We start from the raw sequence: 20,824 nt of genomic DNA on the forward strand, positions 1-20,824 counted from the left end.
TTAGCAGACATTCATGTGATTGGTCTTTAAAGGTGTCAATTAATAAAATGAACCCACCCCCCCTCGTAGGGCGTGTCGCGCGCTTTAAACGTTGCTGTTAACATGGAAAGTGAATGTGGTAGTTTTTCGCCACTCGCTCTAGTGTGTGTCATCAAGTAGCCGTCGTAGGAAAAGAACTACAACTCCCAGACAACCCATCAACTGACCCTGTTACGTAATTCCCCTCTCAGTGCTGCTATCGCCGCCTATCACCTTCTGTTTGCTAAGTAGCTATCTGCACGGGAAAGTGGGTGTCATGGATAGATGCGGACACTAACCTTAGCGAAATAACGCGCCTGCGAAAAACATCAGCCCCCTTAAAACCACAACCATGTTTGGGCGGTCACGGAGCTGGGTTGGAGGACAGGGAAGATCGAAAAACATCCACTCCTTGGACCATCTGAAGTGAGTAGCTAGCATCTGATAAGCTAACGTTAGCATGTATGATAACCGGTTGAGCTCGACTGTCAGCGTTAACATTAGCCTAGTTATTAACAGCTAAAACAACAGAAACTAACTAATTGTAGCTGTCCAAAGGCCCATTCAGCTAATAATGCCAAATGTGGCCGTGGCTACTCTGTTCTGTTTGGCAACATTGATTACCATGTTATCTAGCTTGTAACTGTTAGCCTTACTATGAAAATCCACCCTAAAACTGAACTGTTGTCCTATCCCAACAGGTGCAACAAAGTAAAACAAAGTAACACAGAGAGTGGGATTGAAATGAGGCAAGCTCAGTCTGCACACGCCCACAGAGTCCTGGCCTGGTCTAACCAGGCAAATATGTGGAAACACATATGTGGGTGTCCAATATAGGGGCTTTAATCTGGTGGTTAACACATTACACTATTTGGCAATGAGCCTTTGAGTCAAAATTAGAGGCTGCATTTGTGGGTTCATGGCATCTTGTTTTTTTAACGGATGAGTTTTATTTAAATGCAGGCTTTACAGTTGTCAGTCAGACAATTTCTTCGTTACCCAGTAAAGTCATCACTGGGGCTCTCAGTGTCCTATATATTGATTCATTATTCTGGTCTGTGTAGCAGTTTCTGGATATGTGTTTTGATCACTGCAATCTGTATTTCCTTCTACCTTACTGTCTTAAGTTTAACCACAGATTTGTACATAAATTAACTTACACAGTTTAAAGCAAAGGTGTGCGTTTGCCACTGTCTTGTACACAATGTTCATGTGCTCATTTCTCTCCATCAGGTATATGTACCATGTCCTGACTAAAAACACCACAGTGACAGACCACAACCGAAACCTATTGGTAGAGACCATCCGCTCCATCACGGAAATCCTCATCTGGGGGGACCAGAATGACAGTTCTGTGTTTGAGTAAGTCCCAAGCAGTGTTAGGGTTTGCAAAATCCTTGAGATTTGACATAGATTGCAGATGTGATGTGCATGTGACGTGCTTTCTATTTACTTGTGTTGAAAATACTTTGCATGAAGGCCAGGTTTGCTAATTTTGCATACCTTTTTATGACATCCCATCTCTGCATTTGAACAGATGCACACTTTTAAACCAATGAACTGATTTATTTACAAGGAGTGCCTTGGTATCAGACACAGAAGATTGCTCCACACCGAATTTTACGGTTTTGGAAATCTTTGAACAAAGAAACTTAAACTTGGACACCCTTGGAAAACCTACCCGCTCCTTCTTTCTCTATCACAGCATTGCTAAGAACCAAGCCAGCACATTGCCCTTCACACAGACTGCAAACTGTTTAAAGCTAAGCAAATCTATGGCTGTGTATCAGAGACATTTCTAATTTGCTTCCTGTCACGCTGACTCTGCACAGAGTAAGCAGCATTGGGACTAGAGAAGACTTTAACATACTACAGAAAGAGCACCACAAAATGTTTTGCGCAAAGATTCAGTTAAACTTTTCAAGTTTCATCTAACACTCTTGAACTCTGCTCAACCCAAGCCACTGAAACATTTCAGTCACTTCTGTGGACTTAAGCCCATGAAACCACAGAGTTTTGTTTTCGATTAGAAGTAGCCTTCTCTGGCTTTATAATGCGAAACAGGAAATGGCTTTGAAGAGCAGAGAATCCACAGAGGTTGTTGAAAGAGTGCTTGCTGCTATCAGGAATCCTTTATTATGAATAGATGTGAATGGTCACTCATAATTTTCTAGACGAGTAACTGTTTGGCATTTTGGCCGTCTCATTGGGACATTATTATAATGAACTTTACATTAAAATAAAATATTACATTTCTATGGTGTAATGTACCAGAGTCTGGGATCTAATCCTATGTGTGTCTCTTGTGTACCTGTCCAGCTTCTTCCTGGAAAAGAACATGTTTGCCTTCTTCCTGAACATCCTGCGGCAGAAGTCAGGACGCTACGTCTGCGTCCAGCTCCTCCAGACCCTCAACATACTGTTTGAGAACATAAGTCATGAGACATCCTTATGTAAGTATTTGGGTCTACGTACACGTGCATGATGTATTGCATTGCAGTGAAATATCCCTGCAAAAAAAAAAACTTTTTCAAGACTTTTTGAGACTGCTGCTTTACTGGGTTACATGGTATGTTTTGAGGCTGTGTTAATGCACTTGCGTGTTGCACTGCCTTTCTTTGCCTGCTGCATTTTTTTGTAGTTGCTAGGTAACAGACAACTGATGATTCGCTGCCATTTAAACAGAAGGCTGATATCTTTAGATAAATTATGTAAGGTAAATTGTAGAGACAGTCCAAGTCCAACCTCACTGCTGATCCAGCAACGGTAGAGTGAAAATAAAACCAGTACAGTGAAGCTATCCAGTCTCAGCTTTAGACGCCCAGCGTGTTCTTCTACACGTGTCCCGCTGCTAAAACATGCTCTGTGGGAACAAGCCTGATCAGATTGTTTATTAAGCTTCTCTTCTCTTCTCTTCGCCTCAGATTACCTCTTGTCGAACAACCACGTGAACTCCATCATTGTCCACAAATTTGATTTCTCAGACGAGGAGATCATGGCGTACTATATCTCCTTCCTCAAGACCCTGTCACTCAAACTCAACAACCACACTGTGCACTTCTTCTACAATGAGGTGAGGCCACAGAGGGATGGGGTATAAGAGGGCAGAAAGAGGCTTGGAAAGAATGGTGAAACACAGGGGATCTATCATTCAGTGTCTGCAGCCCTTGTTGTGCACTTTCTGTGACAAACAGGAAGGAAGGAAGAGATGAAAGATGAGAAACTGAGAATGAAGATGGAACTGATTTTTAAAACCAACTAAATGAGGAGGCAACATTAAGAATAATGAAATTTTATAGTGGTACACAAAATAACTTCCTGTACATTATTGTTGTGTCAAAAAAAAAATCTTAGTTTGTTGAAAAAAAAAAAATCCATAACATTATCTGTCACTTGCATTTTGTGCAAGTCGACCTTTGTTTGTACTGGCTACTTCTACCCGTCAGTCTTCAGCTGCACACTTCCTGTGCAGATTGGTTGATTTTTGCAGACCTTGTCCTCAGCAGGCATCTTTCTCTGCACTAGCTGATACAAACACGTAAGTGTTGATGTTACTTTCATTTGAGGGAATTTTTAATTTATTAGAATAATGATAAAAAGTGGCTACTGCTCACAACAGTCTTGTTTTTCTGAAACGGAACTTCAAAACTGTTATTAGTCATTATTTTCAAAATAATGCTATAATATCATCGTCATCAATCCTACAGACAGTGTGTGTGTTTGTGTGTGTGTGTGTGTGTGTGTGTGTGTGTGTGTGTGTGTGTGTGTGTGTGTGTGTGTGTGTGTGTGTGTGTGTGTATGTGTATGCTTGTGGTAATGGATGCTAACACCAGGGACTACTGAACACCTGAATGATGTCTGATGATGTTGTTGCCCTTCATTGTTTCAGCAGTATCTGTAGTCCTTTTCATTGGCCTGTGTGTGCTGGGGAAAGTTATTGGTGTACTGTTCATGGTAGCTTTAGCCCTGAAGCCAAAACCAGACCCAGTGTGTAGATCTGAGACTCTGTGGATTTAGATAACAGGTTTATTTTATTTAAATTCATGTTCAAAATTGATTTACATTATTTGCAAGTTTGGAAAAAAAACAAAATCTACCTCTTTGGAATGAAAAGTGTGATATTTCTCTATATACATTCTCATATCATAAGTTCACATTTTTTAAAGCCAAACACCCATATGTACATTGAAACAGCATTGCGTCTGTTCACACTGGATTTTAAAAGACCCATTCCTAACATACCCTCAGTGGTAGTTGGGGGAGAAAATGGGAATTTTGTACTAACAAACTAAGTCGATTTGTCTAACTCAGACTGTTGAAGACTCATATAAGCTTTAGCTAATATTTATGATATAATATGACTGATATTTTAAGGCAGACAAAAGAAAAATTGCATACCAGTCCTGTTAGCTGCTTCACTGGCCTTTGGCCAGTCTGAAGGTAAATTTCTTTTAAAATGAGATTAAAAAGAATTTCATCACAAACTCCCCCACACAATTTACAATAGCAACACGTTTTGGGTTGAGGTTACTTGTATTTATAATTCATCTCTCACTGCATTTATTATGATTTATTTATCATTGGATGATTTATAATTTGTTCCCCTCCAGAGGGCGACATTGGATAGGTGCTAAATTAGGTCTCTGTTCCTGTCAGATCTACACAAGTCACATATCTAAAACTAGAGTTTGTGCTCTGGGTTTGGGTTCGGTGTCAGGGTCAGATTTCTTCATTTGCTGTGACCTCTGGGTGACTGTTTGCTCTTTGACCCTCAACTGTGATTGGCTGGAGGTCGCAGTGACTGAGGAATGTTTGGTAGAGGATCAGGCGCTGGCACAGAGAGAGATGACCGTAAGATGCATAGCTGCCACTTTGCCACATACACAGATTTACTAAGTGCAGCATGCTGGTATGTTAGTACGTGATGACCATCTAAAGTAATGTTTGATTGTAAGGAGCAAATGCTCCTTTATTCCAGTTCTTAATCCATAGGAATAATTTTACCATTTAAAGTTGTTATTTTTCAGGATGGGTCAATAAGACCTAAATCAAAAACTTAGTGTTTTGGTTTTTTTTTCCACTAATCTCTTTATATGAAATGCAAGTTCTTCCTAGAACTTGCATGTTTTGTCTCCAACAAAACATGCTCACTTTTCCATTCCAGTTTAAAAATATATTGGATGGATAAGTCAATATTTATTCAAGCTTTAAAGAATCATAAGACATTTGTTATGTATTCTGTAGGATTTGAGGTTAGGTATTAGTATCATGTTGTCTTACACTAATTCTCTAACAAATTCCAATTAACTTTGACTTTTCTGTGTGCGTTAAGCCCTTTCTTATAAAAAAAAAAACAATATAGCCCACAGTGCCCAGCATTCCTGTCTCCACTAGCTGCTTTCTCTCTTTCTCCCTCTCTCGCCCTCTCTCTCTCTCTCTGTGGTCGTTTGTGGCCTGTGCCCGGCGGTGCAATGCCGTGCCTTGCTCACCGGCGCCCCCCTCTCTGTCTCCCACACACAGCACACTAATGACTTTGCCCTGTACACCGAGGCCATTAAGTTTTTCAACCACCCTGAAAGCATGGTCCGCATCGCAGTCCGCACCATCACACTCAACGTCTACAAAGGTGAGTGCCGGGAACACGCATGCGCACATGCTAACCATGCACACACGTGCGCGTACACAAACACACACACTTACTCATGGGATGCTGGGACTGCCTGCCGCCTCTCTTTGTACTCCTTCCCTCTTCTTGCAGCTGCTTCTGGTGCATGAGCATGACTAACAGGTAATGCTGTGACAACCACACACAAATACACAGTCTGCTGAATTTCTGGCCTGAAATGTTCTGTTGCCTTCTACTGTAAGTGATAAAACAACAGTGTAGTAAAAGAGTGGCTCCCCAGAAGTAACACAGTCCAAATAATACATTTTAAGGTGTCATTCAACATATTTTCTTAGGTTTTCCAAAGGTTGTGCAACTAATCTGTTCATTATATGCAGCAACATGGTTAGAGCCAAAGAAGTGTCTCTAAACAGCCCTCAGGGCGGCTACATTCAGTTTTAGTGCATCTTAGTGCTTTTTTTATTTCTTACAGCAATACCATCTGGCATAAGGTACAGGTTTATTCAAGTGATATTCCAGACAGCAGGTTTACAGCACAGACTGGAAATTCAGTAAACATTTGCTCATAACACGACAGATGAAAGCTGTTCACCTCTAACACTCAGCTGAAATGGCAGAATTACAGAAACTATGTAGAAATATTTACAGTTTATTCAGACTCAGTGGGTTGTTTAGGAGCAAGCCTCTTTGGGGGATGGTTGGTTGTTTTGAGGACAGATGAAGGATTTTATTTCCTAATGTCAAGTACTAATTCAGACGATCGTTTTTTCTTATTCTACACATTTGTCATTAACTCAGTAGCATCTGCTGTTTAACATTCACCCTTTGCTTCTGTTTTTATTTCAACAACCCGACTGTGATGTGCACGGTGTGTCAGCCAATATCAAATATGCTTTCATTATTGCTCACATTCACATTTGTAATTAGAACTACATACTGTACACACTATAAATCTTTATATAATTGATGTTTTCACATATCGCACCTGAAGTCCATTTATTGTTTTGTTTTTATTCTCATGTATTATTCTTAAGTTATGCTTGAGATTTATAATAAGAACATAATGAAATATTTTTTGTTAGATGCAAAAAGACCACATTTAAAAAGAAATATCAGATGTTAGAGATTGTCATAATCCAAGGACATATGAATCAGCAGGTAATCAGCTTGTTAGCATCACCACTTCATTGACCTCACATTCACATATTTACTAACTGCAAGTGAACTAACTGTTCAGCAAGTCCACACTACCCAGCATGCAAAGTGGCCTAGTGAAAGCCCTTCAACGATAAATCTAGTACACATAAGCACTGTAGTTTCTTTTTAAAAGCTAAATGTCCAGTCTGCAGAGTGCTGCCACAGTATAGCAGTGAGTCTATGAACAACAAGAATTTTCTAATGGCTGCGTTGCTTTGTGCACTATGCTACGTCCTTCTCCTTCCTGGCGTCCCTCTGGCCTCCTCAAGGCCTCTGAGCTGGTTGCTGACACTCCAGGGGAGGTGGCTGGTGCTTTGGGCGGGTTTTCTCTTACATCATGCTTCACTACACATAACATAACATTGCCTCAACATACAGTCACTGCAGCGAATCAGCTGTGGCTTCCTGTCTGTCTCTGCACTGATATGTCCTGTCCTGCATGTGACACTTTGCGCCCTCCAACCTCAGTTTCTTTTGACATCACAGTTGACACAACTGACTTTAACCACAGTAGAAATACAAGTCATTAATGAAGTAACTTAGTGGTGTGGGAAATAAACCATTGCTGGGCTGGCCGTGGGCTACTCTATAGTAAGGAATCTGACTGAGAAGGAAGCATCAACTCAGTGTGACAGCTGTTCCTGGTGGTTCAGGACTCTGCTGTAATGCAGACTATTAATTACATTGTGATTTTATGCAGTGAAAGGCAAGGCTAGTTTATTTGTATCGCACTTTTGAACAACAATGCAATTGAAGTGCTGTACAGACGATGTAAGAAAACTGATTTATTGTGAGGAAAAAAAATCACACTTGAAATCCCCTGCAAATTAAATTTTAGGCACAAATGTTAAAACAATGAAGTAATATGTTGCAGTGAAAACTACTGTAAATGTAGGGTTTTTCAACATCATGATGTTGAACATGTCACTGTTTGATGCTTCCTACTGATTCCTTGGGAACATGCACTGCAGCACATGACAAGCTGGAAAAGGATTTTACTCAGGATTGTAGCTAATCAAGTTAGTCTCGGTTTTAGTCCAATTATTGTACTACACAATTTTTTTTTTGCGGTGGGGGGGAGGGGGGGGGGGGCATTGCTACTTGTTTAATGACAATGACAATTACATGATGCAGTAATTATATATATATAAATAAAAATATTCCTTTTCCAGGTGTGTCATTGATTGTAGATTATTTGTTAAGATACCTGCAGGGTCCTTCCCAACCTCTAGCCCCCCCTCCCTCCACAGCCACCCCTTTAGTCACATTAACCCTGTGTCTGTTTCCCCCTCTCCCTCCTCCTCTTCAACAACCACTCCTCCTACTCTTCCTCTCCTTGTCTCTCTCCTCCCTCCTCCCTCTGCGCGCCCCATCTGCCTAACTCCAGTTTCATGTAAGTTGGTTCCATTCATTCAGTCTTTTTCTTAGGGCTGGGTATTGTAAGAACATGTATTGTTGTTCATGTCTTTATACTTTTGCCAGTTCCATCAGTATCAGTTGTCTTTAATAGGAGAATTGTCATATGGACTGACTTTGATGACTCCAATTTATTACTATTATTAAAAGTTGTTTTAAAATGAGTGACATTAGACATCACATGTCTGTTTGTTGATACCCAGCCCTATTTGTTCCTAATGGTGTATTTGTTATAAATGTACTGGTATGAATATCCTTGTGAATCTGGTTCTCGTATACCATTCTGTATCACCCACCTTCATACATGGAGAAAAACCTGCATTCCTTTTTTTAATTTGGTTTTTCTTGGGTTAGTTGTTCCACAGACTTAATTTCAGCTGAGCCTCACGTTGCTTGTTATTTATGTTGATGGGTTGTTGACAGTTTTGGGCACTGGGGTTATTGAGTCAGTATCTCCCTCTGTGTTAATTCTCAGTTCACCCCCTATTGGATGAAGCTGGAATGACACTGTGGCTCTGAGTAGTGGCACCTTGTGATTTGTCCATTTTCTTCCTGCTCTTTGGCAATTCATTAACTGAATTTAACTGCTCATTCGTTACTTGTCTCAGTTTGGCCAGTGTGGATAGGCATTGTGAAATAACGGCCAGCTCTTATTTACATTTGAAAGTGTCGCTACGCCGCGGCTGTTCACATTTCAAGTCAGATAAGCTGTCGATCACAGAACAGAAGTTAAGCTGCAGTCAGCTCAAAGACATTCATTGAAGTAAACATGTCTCTGATTTTTCTGCTCTGTAATTTTCCTTTTCATAGCTGTTTTTGCAGTGTGCATTGAGGACACAGGGATTACTTCTACTGACCTGTTTACATAAAAACAAATTTCTTGTATCTGCTTAAGAAAGCAGCAGTGGATTTGACATCCTGGCTCAGATCACAGACTCAGATTAAACAGACAGAAAATCTGTTTTTACTTGTCTAATTACAGCATGAGAAACCCCTGCTGCTCTGGCAACGCTGTTGTTTCAGTGTAAAACCGGACTGGCTTTCCTCTTAATCCCACTCCAGTGGTATTCCCTTTGGAGTTTCCTGAACCTAATTTGACTTCATGTGGTTGTTAATTTGTCTCTTAATTTAAATGATTTTTGATGTTTTCTTTTGTTTTAAATCATATTTAACTGTCACATTCTGGTAATTCTCCGGGATCACAAAGTGTGTGTGCGTGTGTGTGAGTGTGTTTGCATTCAACGCCGTGGGCAGCCTTGGTAACGACTTCCTGACCCTAATCTTTCCAGTGGACAACCAGCACATGCTGCACTACATCCGAGATAAGACAGCGGTCCCATATTTCAGCAACTTGGTGTGGTTTATCGGCAGCCACGTCATCGAATTGGACAAGTGTGTGCAGACAGACGAAGAGTGAGTGCCATCCATCTTTCTCAATGTTTCTCAGTGCAGTTCTGCCTGTGGCCTGTAGGGGTCAGGGCTGCCTTTGGTTTTTAACCATTACTTTGGTGCTCAATACATGGCATTTCTACACAAGGGCATGATGCATTGTATAAACTGTTTTATGAAATAGTTTTTCCTGTATTGTTGGTCATGTATTTTGTCTCTTTCTCTCTCTCTCTCTCTTTCTCTCTCTCTCTCTCTCTCTCTCTCTCTCTCTCTCTCTCTCTCTCTCTCTCTCTCTCTCTCTCTCTCTCTCTCTCTGTCTGCCTATCTTTGTTGTGTTCCAGACATAAGAACAGGGGGAAGTTAAGTGACCTGGTAGCGGAGCACCTTGACCACCTCCACTACCTGAATGACATCCTCATTATCAACTGTGAATTCCTTAATGATGTATTGACAGATCATCTCCTCAACCGCCTGTTCCTGCCCCTCTATGTGTACTCTTTGGTCAGCCCCGAGACGGTACGTCACCCTCATGTGCATGACTACATGAAGTAGGTTACGCTGACATTAAAAGGTTAATAGTAGAATGCCTTTGTTGTATCAAAGCGTCTGCCTCCATTCATTTCTCAACCACTATAGCACCAAATTCTTAGTACATGGCTTGTTATAACACCTTGGCCTGTATGTGTTTTTCCCTAAGCCAGTGTGTTAAAGACACACACGTCAGGGAAACTGTGTGTGCTTGTGTGAAATTATTCAGTGAATTGTGTAGTCTGTTAAATGTCAGACAAGTGAGTGGAAGTGAAAAAGGCCTATCACAGTCTAAGGTCATGGTAAATGAAATATCTTTGGGACTTTGATTGTTGCTTTATCAAAATCCCAAAGATATTAATTTTACAATGATAATAAAACAAAGGCAGTGAATTACATTTGAGAAAGTGGGCCCAGTGAATGTTTGGCATTTTGCCTGATTAATAACTTGAAGGACTCCACCAGTAGTTTTGCACAATCACTCCATTATGTGCTTATGACTTACTGTACCTTGCTGATAGCCATTTCCCAGTTCATGGAAGTGGCACTGTTATGCTTAAATGCAGTTTTCCAACCGTCCATGGGCCCATTGGTTTCAGTTCATTTTAGCACACTATCAGAATCACCTGGCAGCGCCTTGAAACTTGCTCAACAGAGCAAATGCATCATAATGAAACACATGTCCACTCTGATTTTCATTGGTTGCTCAATTTTGGAGTTGTAGTGGTGGCAAAACCATAGAGCGATTCATGGATCTGTCCTGATGATGCATTGAATGTATGTGTGACAAGCTATCCCACTTTCAGTGCTCTCTTGCGCCAAGCACACAGTTAAATCAACAAAGTTGTTCACCCCTCCCTTCACAGCCTTTTGTTGTTTCACAAACTTTCACAACAAAAGGTTGTTTTACAAATCAAATGATAAAGTCTCATAAAGAGCTGTAAATTTGGATGTGTGCTTTGGCAGGCATAGCACTACATTTTAAGGTGGGCGTATCACTGAGAACGTTTCAGCATTTAGCTTGAACATGCCAAACCACCTGTGGGTCCTTTCAACTATTAAATTATTGCAGCTCTAGGGTTTGTTTCTCTTCACTCTCCCCAGTTTCAGCTCATTATGCATTTTATAACTCAGATCATGTAATGACTATGAAACTGCTAGATAGGCACCCTTGACTTTGCCTTTTATCTTTTCTGTTTTTCAGTCCGAGGAGCGAAAAATTAACCCTCAGGTGTCCCTCTACTTGCTGTCTCAAGTAAGCAACACACACAAATAGATTAGGTGCTTTTAATAGAAGGCTGTTCCAGCAGACCATTGCCTTCTAGTAGAGTTTTAAAGAGAGAGATATTTTTTGTGATATTTTGTGAAGGTTTGTACAGAGGAAAACCTTTTACACTGTTCAAAATGCTTTTTCTGACAGGGACATGTTTGACAGTTAAGAAAATAATTAGAGCCTGTCTGTGTGCTTTCCAGGTGTTTCTGATCATCCACTATCAGCCACTGGTCAACGCTCTGGCCGACGTCATTCTAAACGGAGACTTGTCTGTCTTCACGGCCCAGACCGATATACACAGCACACATAAAAACACGGTAAAACACACTCACACACACGTACACAGTCAGAAAAACATTTACAATAACTTCCAACGTGTTTAATAACACACTGTACAGGCCGACATGCAAACCAGAAACACATCATATCTGACATAGACGGCACTCGCAGAAACATGATGAAAAACCACCAACATACAATGAACACACACACACATATAATTATAGCTTTGTGAGGACACTCATTGACATAATGCATTCCCTAGCCCCTTACCCTAACCATAACTGTCTGAACAGAATGCCAAACCCTAACCATAACCAAAACCCAACTCTGACCTGAACCCTAAAACCTTAACCCTCAAACAGCCTTATAAAGTTGTGAGGACTGACCAAAATGTCCTCACTCTCCCAAAATGTCCTCACTCCTTAAGGTCTTTGCTCAAATTGGTCCTCACAAAGATAGATCAACAAGTACGTTCACACACACACACACACACCGTGGAGAAGTGCATGTAGGTGGTTTTGAGATCGCAGGGTCATGGTTTTCTCCATGATTCACTCACATCAAGGCAGCAACATGCAAATTACCTACACTGTTTTTTTTGTTTGTTTTTTTTGTCTTTCCATTTTTCTCTCTCTTCCTCATGTCCACCTTTTCTTCTGTCGAGGCCTTGAATTGAAACATTGTGTCTGCTTTTTCTTCTCTCAGTTTTCTAACGTCTTTCTCTGAACCTCCCTTTTTATCTTCATGTTATTTCCCTCTCCTCTTTGTATTTTTCTCTCCCCTTTTCTCCCCCTTACCTTCCCCATGTGAGTCCCCTCACCTCTCATTTTCTAATTCTCTCCTCCCATTTTTTTTCTCCTCCTTTGATTCAGTTTCTCTTCCCTTACCCCCCCCCCCCCCCCCCCCCACACTTCTTGATTTTTTTTTTTTGACCATCTGTTTGTAAAGCCAGGTGGGTGTGCGTTTCTGAGAATCGCTGTGGTTATTCTCTGTGCTGTGAGTGTGTGCGCGTGTGTGTATGTGTGTGTCTCAGCTCTGTGGCTGTTGTAAGAATCAGCCTACCTTTTCAGTGAATGTGAGTTGAGGCGTGATATCTTAGCAGTGTTGGCCTACCACAACAGGAGACAGCCAAACCCAAGCTAGTGTGTGCCAGCTCTTCATTGAGCCTCTCTCTGTTTCTGCAGTTTGTGCATTGTGAAGGTGGCACGTTGCATTTATAAGCATTAGCACAGCAATTTTCAAAAGATTAGAGGACAGTTATATAGAGAAGGCACTGACATGGTCCTGAGAGACTTGAGATGGTTTCATGGTTGTGCTTTTTTTTTTTTTTTTTTTGTGATCGCTAATCCTGCTCATTTCTCTGTATTAGTTCCTGTGTTTTTTCACGTTAGTTGCTCTTTGCTGCTTTGCTACTGAGCAGCCCACACAGGGACTTTGATAGTTAAAGGAACAACATCCTTTAACATAAACCACAAGTCTTAAACATGAACCACAAGTTAACTTGAAATCTTGTTTCTAATTCGGATGGGGATATTTGCTGGCATATCAGTCTTTGTGTTCTTGTTCATTGTTTACATGTGCTCGTACCTGTGTTTACTTCCATGCATTGGTCATTCTGCGTGTTTGCAGGCAAGTTCATTTGCACTACTCCATAATTTCTTTTTTCTGGTAAAAGCCCATGACAGCTCCTTCTAATTACTGGCGAGATAATAAGAAGTTGTACTGAAGATTTTTTTTTTTTTTTGTCTGCATGCATGCTGGACTATGTTCACCACATCAGATAGAACTGCTGTTCTGTTATTGTTTGATTTATTGTAGATGAAACACGCAAGGCATGGGCGATGTTTCTGCGCAGGTGGTCAAATGGTACTTCCTGTTTGTCTGTGATGTGGCAGGAAATTAGGTCACATGATGGAACACTGAGCTGGCTCACCTAACCCAGATCTCTTTCCTGGAAGAAGTATGTTTTCTCTTTCTCTCTTTCTCTGCCTCTCTTCCCCTCTCTCTTTCTGTCTGTCTCCCTCCCTCTCTCTCTCTCTCTCTCTCTCTCTCTCTCTCTCTCTCTCTCTCTCTCTCTCTCTCTATTTTGCACACACGGTAACTTGTAGGTGCACCAGTTACTAACATGATGTCAACATTTGCATGTGTGTACCAGCATCCTTTTTTCCCCAAATCAAATGCAGCAACTTCAGTTGTGTGCATTTGCAAGTACCTCTTTGACCTGCAAATGGTGCCTTACTTTGATGTGCTGCCAGGTGTGTTCGTGCAGTTTGCCTGAGCACGCGCATGTGTGGAGGTTTGTCTTACATGCTCCCTGACCTCCATTAATTTCTCAGCATTGGCTCAGAGTTTGAGCGGTTTACCAGAACATAGTCAGCTAACAGGTGCGACACGCGCTGATATGTAGTCTGTGGTTTATGCCTAACAGCATATACATTGTTATATACCAGCAGCAGCTATAGTAAAGTTACGCACCCAGTGATACAGAGAGGTGATATGGATGTCAGCATTTTTAAAGTGTGGCTCCGGCCACAGGAAGGATGAAAAGGACTTCTGTAATTATTCTGTGGAAATGAGTAGCTAAGGCTTTTAACTTTATTAGGCTTCAAGGTAATATTCTAAAAATATGGCCAACTTAATCCAAAACACAAACCATTAAAAATATTTTAGTATTTGACTACCACTTTCCTGTATTGTCTTATTATTCACAGTCCTAAAGCCAGAGAGGAGGACAAAAGGGGATGGAGGGGAGAGGGATAAGGTACGAGAGAGGAATAAAGAGAGGGTAAAAATACTTTTTAGCTTCACTATCATCAACCAATAAGTCTTTTTAGCCAGAGAAACTTACTCTGACTAAAAATACAATATAGCTTTCGGTTGTGATTCGTGTGGCACACAGGGTCACATGGTCTGGTTCTATACCTTCCGAATCTGTACATCAGGTGTACATGTGCATATCTGTACACACGTACACCTGTGTGTTCACATGTGTATTTCTGTGTTTGGTGGTTTGTGTCAGCATATGAAGTTCAGAGAAATAGGGCCACCTAGTTTCAGTGTGAGATACCTTATCCTCTTCCTCTTTCTGGTCTGTAACAAAGTTCAAGCTTTTGATACAAACTGAAACCACAGGAGCAGGATCATCCAGGTATTCAATGGCCCCTTATTTTTACAGCTTTAATACTTTTACTTATATCCTCAGTAACCTCTCTGTCTAATTAAAGCAATCACCTATAAACAAACAAGTCAGTCTTAACAAGTGCATTGTGAATACAGTTATTACATATATGTGTATATACTGTCAATATGCACATGCAGACAAATATGTGCATGCACATAGTGAGTCAAATAATTAAAGTGTGTCTGTCTCCAACAGGACACGCTTGTTTCCTTGTTCCCCTATTTCTGTTTATCTTTATATTTACTCAGTTGTTCAGTTTGCTTTCTGTTTACCTTGTGACTTGCTAACTGGTTTTAACTGTTTTTATTTTTTATTATCCGCAGTTTTATTTCTTTCTGTGTGGCTTACTACAAATTCTTGTACAACCTTGCCTCAGCTGGGGGCTTGGACCTTTTGCTGATCTCCATATAAACCTGAGCACACACTCACTTCTTTCTTTTTGAAGTTTTATGTATTTTTTTGTATCATTCTTACAGTCATTTAGAATTGGTTGTAGTAGTATGGAGTATTGTCAGTATGAATACTCAGTTTTACTGTAAGTCAGTGTGTTAACATCTTTACTCAGCATCTTATCATTTACCAGCTGTTTCCTGTGTGTGTGTTGCTTCTAGGCCTCACAGAAATGGCCTCAAAGCCAGTGATCAGCTGTGTGTGCGTGCATGTGTGCGTGTATGTATGTGTGGTTGTGTGTCAAGTGGTCATTATCTCCTCTACTCTGATAAAGTGAATCAGGGAGGAAGTGACTTGTGTGTTTTAACAGACTTTGATCAACATGATAGTGCACGAAGGATTTACTGTAAGGCACTGTGTTTGTGCCTGTTTGTGAGAAGATGTGTTTTTGTGAATGCATGTGCCTCCTGCTAGCTCACATGTGTCTGTTTTTGCATGCACATCTACCAGTAAATGGTGCTACTGCTTTCTGGAAACAGGACAGTTTCTGCCTTCTGAGTATTTACCCTGAGTGCACATACGTCACCATATCGTTACCTGACTTAATACACCCCTCCCATTTTCTCTTTTTCACACTTCTTTCTTCCTTCCTATCTTTTTCAGCAGAAACTGGGAGGTATGGTGCTGTGTTACCATGGTAGATGTGAAAAACCAAAAGTAGCAGAGCAGCTGCTGCTTTATTTTAATCAAAAACATAAAGCACACAATAACAGAACAATGTCACAATTTTGTGATAAGCTAATGAAATAATTACTCTGTGTGTCCGCATGTCTCATACCCTTAGTTGTCTGATTCTTCTCTGTCAACCCCCCCAGGCCAGTGCAGGAGGCGTGCGTCGGTTCACCAAGCCCCCGGAGTCTCTGGAGCGCTCCCTGGAGCTGTCTCGCCACCGTGGCCGTAAGAGGACCCAGAAGAGACCAAACTACAAGAACCTGGGCGAGGAGGAGGACGATGAAAGGGCTGGGGGAGGGGGAGGAAGCGGCGGACTTGGAGGAGAGGAGAGCTGGGATGACAACGGCAGAGGAGGAGAGAGGGAGGGAGGCCGGGAGAGGGAGAAGGGAAAAGGTACAGAGGGAGTAGGAGGAGGAGGTGGGAGTTCTAAGGGAAGCAGAGCGAGTGGGGAGACGGCGGAAGGTGAGTGTGTGTCTCATTGGACACAGCAGTACAGGGCTGTGTTTGTGAGTGCTTCTTTACTCCCATCAATCAGACACAGTCTCCCATGATGCACCCTGGTTACCCAACAACCACTACAGCAGCAGCCCTCTTCTCCAAACAGAAAAGAGAGACTGTAAATCTAACAAAGACAGAATATGAAAGATGATTAGATGATGTTTAACTTTTACTGTACCATAAATGTGCTCTGCTTTTTCTTTTTTGTGTGTTTTTTTTTTTTTTTGGCTTTTCATTTTCGGCGCACATGACTGTTGTACTGTTTATTGCATCTCAACGCATTTATAGTTTATTGCCAAATTCAAATTAGACCATGTTGCCTCTTCATCAGAAGAGTGTTAAAAAAAACAATTGTCTGTCGTTAGAACATGGTAAAGTTGAGGTTAAAAGCTAAGTGGATAAGAAAATTGCGAAAGCAGAGAGAAAGTTAGTGTAATTAAAAATTCCTCTTTGACTCGTTTTGAGATGAGGCCTCCCTCTTTTTGCTGCTTCCCGTGTTTGGCACCTTTTAATTTCCCCATGGTTACCACGGCTACCACTGATCACATGTCCAGCACAATCTCCATGGCAGCTGACTGTTTATTTCCACGGTGAACCACCATCCATCCTGTGCTCCTCACCTCTCCGCCTGTCTCTCACTCTTGCTCTGTGTGCATGTGTGTGTTTGTTAGTGTCCACACGTGTGTGTACAGTAAAAATGTGAGTATTTCACTCACCTGAAATGTTTCCTTCTCTACTTTGACCGAATAGACTCTTTTTGTAGAGAACAGGGCTACACGATCTTCACAAACTGATACTTACCACTTACCATCGTGGGCTGCAGAGGAACAGTTTCACAATGAGACCTCTACCATTTGTGGTGGAAAAATGACACCTACCATTTTCAACTGATTGATAAGAAAGGTGATAAAATAAGAAACTTTTTGGAGGATAGATGGTAACTTCTAACTTAAGAGGAGCTGTTGGTTAAAACATTACCAGCATTATATGGTTCCTCTACTAATAAACTTTAAAAGCAAATTTTATGCACTGAAAATCAGTGTGTTCTCTAATCAATAGTAATCATACACTGATCGGCACACCTTTGCTGCTTCAGTGCACTTCATCAACTTTATGAATCAGTGAAAGTTGAGAAGGAAGCACTTAAGACTGAATGTTCATAATCACTGGTCAAAAGAGCCAATTTTTGACTTCATAGCTGTGATGTGTGTGTTTTTGTGACGAGTGTGTGATGTGAACAGCATGTATTTAAAATAAAAAGCCAACAAAACTTCACATCTGTGGCCATCTTGTGCACAGAGATAGAGATGGTGGTGATGGAGAAGTGTAAGGTGTCTGAGCTGACGGAGCAGAACATCACTGATGAGGAGAAGACCGCTGCAGCCACCCGCTCACACTCACAGAGGAGCAGGTACGTGTACGCACACATCTGCACACGCTTGAAAATGTTAGATTGGTGTGGAGATGGAAAGACTGAGTATTCAATTGATGATGTCTTTTCCCTGTCTCTGCAGACCGTTCTTAGACATGGTGTACAGTGCCCTGGACTGCACCAACGATGACTACCACGCCCTGTTTGTCCTCTGCCTGCTTTATGCTGTCTCACACAGCAAAGGTTGGACTTTTTTGCTCATTCATATTATATGTAAAACAGCAGCACTCTGCACTGTAGTATGTATTCCTTTGATTAAGGTGCATGCAGCTGACCAAAGTACTGATAAAGCACTGTGTAGCCTAATGTACTTTTACCAGACCTGCTGTGGTTCCAGTAATCAGTAAATCCATCATGTGGGTCAGGCCAGGCAAGGCACTTTGCATGGAGGCTTGCTACCATCGGAGTGAGAGTGTGTGTGTGTGTGTGAATGGATGAAGGAGAAGCAAACTGTAAAACGCTTTGGATGAAAGTGTAACATATATTGCAGCTTACCTATGCTCACATCCGTTTGCAGGTAACACCCAGTTTTTTATGTGACCACTCTGTAATGCTGTTGTTGAGTGTTGCGAACATTATATCTGCAAAAGGAACTGGAATATTAATATTTAATTGATTTACTGAATTAGCCAGCAAGCGAGGCTATCCAACTCTTAGAGTCCAGGTTAACTGAAATGATAGTGAAGCTAGATCTCAGATTATTTTAGGTTAGACACCAGGTTAAAGAAAGACAAGTCTGCTGTATTTCACTAACATGAATTTCGGACAAATCTACAACATCACATTGTTCATGTATGTACCAACAGATTTATATGCATCATTTACCATACTTAGTCTGCCTGTCCTGTGTGTAGGTATAAACCGTGATCTTCTGGAGCGGCTGCAGCTGCCGGTTCCTGACCAGGAGAGGAGCTCCTACAGCCTGGTGCTGGTAGAGAGATTAATCAGAGTTATGAGCCAGGCAGCGCAACCAGGTAACACACACACACACAAACAAAAACCTTGCTTTCTTAAGCCACTATGAATCCACAGTAAGTTATCCTCATTACTACTAACCTATGTATTTCTCTGACATATGTACATAGATGGTAAAGTGCGTCTCGCTACGCTGGAGCTGAGCTGCCTTTTGTTAAAGCAGTCAGTGTTGTCTGGAAACCACTGTATAATCAAAGACGTTCATCTGGCCTGCCTGGAGGTACAACCCACACAAATATGTCTACGATTCTCCCATACATACAGAACAGTAGGGTGAACATATCACAGACACACCCAGTAAATGCACAAACAAAAGGTTATAGCCTGCAGGTGAAAAGTTGGATCTTCCTGATCTACCCGTAGGAGCAGCTCCTTTCCACTTAACATTGTCACTTCCTCAGAATCCTTAGCAGCAGGGTTTCTCAATGAGTGCTCATTTGTGGTTATGAACCACGACATTTTTCAGCAGATGGTGCACAGTTGCTGTAAAAACTGGTTGGTGTAAAAAAACGTTGACAAGTCAGACCTCCCTTTTCCTCTCCTCCATCACTTTGTCCAAACCACAGATTGCATCTCGCTAACTGCCTTCTCTGACTCCTCTTCCTTTCTCCCTCTCTCTCTCCCGCTACACGCCTTGGCTTTCACAGCCCTTGTTTTTTCTTCCTCATCCTTCTGCAAAATTTTTGATTTCCTCTTCTGTCACTTCAGGGTAATTCTCCCCACCTTCTCTTTCTCTGCACTCCTGTTTTCTTTCTTCATATTGTTACAAGAAGTAGTTGTGCGACTGAAGGATTTTTCAGGATTTAATTTTTGAAAAAAATTCACACTTTAAATGTGAACTGGGTCCTCCCCTTGGTCAGGCGAGGTCTTACCTACTGTTGCTCTCAGTCAGTAACATTACTCAGGCTTTCTGCTTTGAGAATTTCTCACCTCTGAATTTCCCCTGTATTGGGAAGTGTGCTTGTTCAAATTCTGGCAGAGTTAGATGAGAAGACTGATACCACTACTGTAGTAATTTCCATGAATCCTTTTATTGCCTGGTGCCAGTTGCTGAGAACCAAGAAATAGTCCATCATAAAATGGCAAATTGTGTTTTTTTTTTACGCTTTGGTTTTTGTATGGAGCAAACGTTAGAGATACAACACATTACTTAGCGAATCAATCAATGTAATGTAATAATATATGTGTAATGAAGATAAGGATGGCTTTATTTCTTCATGTGTGTCATGTGAATGATGCGCCTTAATGTGTCTTTGCCATTATGGCATTCTGTTTATATTTCATGAAGGGTGCAAGAGAAGAAAGCCTGCATTTGCTGCGGAGATTCTACAAGGTGAGTGCACACTATAATACACACTTACACACACTCCTTAACATGGCTTATTTAACCAGTGCGTGTACACACACACATACACAGAGACTGGCAGGCAGCCACTGAGGCAGGTACAGCATAGAGTTAATAATTTAGGGACAAGAAGAAAGAAGCCAGACACGCAAACAGTTGTTCATATAAAGTGTCCTGTCATAAAGCCAATAAAAAAGTCATAAAGCCAGTCGCAGTTGCCTATCAGGTCTGTTTTGGCTGACATTCAAACCTAATAACTGAATACAGATCCCCTGAATTGGATACAATAACACTGTATTGTATTGTACCATGTGTGTATGCATCTACTGATTATAACTGATGCAATTTCCCTGAAGATGTAAAAGGTAAAACTGAAAGTGTTTCCAGTAGATACCATACAACATTTGACATATAAATGTAGGCAAATGCCTTGAATCCAGTGCTTTTGGTTTCTCTTTGAGTGTCTGGGGATATCAGTTTTGGAATCAGTCACAGGTCACTGGGGTTAGGTTTGGATGACTCTCTATGGCCTAACAGTGTAG

General features: G+C 41.3%; 1 protein-coding gene across 5 annotated transcripts in view; it reads left to right on the forward strand.

Annotated features, from left to right (window-relative positions):
• Positions 1-225: 225 nt before the first annotated feature.
• clec16a (C-type lectin domain containing 16A) overlaps positions 226-20,824 on the forward strand; it is a 35,359-nt gene continuing 14,760 nt past the window's right edge. The window contains exons 1-16 of one of the 5 annotated variants that reach the window (XM_041061610.1): positions 226-444; positions 1,252-1,380; positions 2,338-2,471; positions 2,943-3,091; positions 5,539-5,644; positions 8,229-8,234; positions 9,547-9,670; positions 9,988-10,162; positions 11,379-11,429; positions 11,648-11,764; positions 16,176-16,494; positions 17,830-17,941; positions 18,045-18,145; positions 18,817-18,936; positions 19,048-19,157; positions 20,226-20,270. In XM_041061610.1, coding sequence (XP_040917544.1) covers positions 371-444; positions 1,252-1,380; positions 2,338-2,471; positions 2,943-3,091; positions 5,539-5,644; positions 8,229-8,234; positions 9,547-9,670; positions 9,988-10,162; positions 11,379-11,429; positions 11,648-11,764; positions 16,176-16,494; positions 17,830-17,941; positions 18,045-18,145; positions 18,817-18,936; positions 19,048-19,157; positions 20,226-20,270 — 1,872 coding nt within the window. In that variant the 5' untranslated portion in view covers positions 226-370. Of the gene's footprint in view, positions 445-1,251; positions 1,381-2,337; positions 2,472-2,942; positions 3,092-5,538; positions 5,645-8,228; positions 8,235-9,546; positions 9,671-9,987; positions 10,163-11,378; positions 11,430-11,647; positions 11,765-16,175; positions 16,495-17,829; positions 17,942-18,044; positions 18,146-18,816; positions 18,937-19,047; positions 19,158-20,225; positions 20,271-20,824 lie in introns of those variants that run through there. The other 4 variants (XM_041061606.1, XM_041061609.1, XM_041061607.1 and 1 more) reach the window with 4 other exon arrangements.

This window comes from Toxotes jaculatrix, chromosome 18 (genome assembly GCF_017976425.1).
Source record: "Toxotes jaculatrix isolate fToxJac2 chromosome 18, fToxJac2.pri, whole genome shotgun sequence".
Classification (NCBI taxonomy): Eukaryota; Metazoa; Chordata; class Actinopteri; family Toxotidae; genus Toxotes; species Toxotes jaculatrix.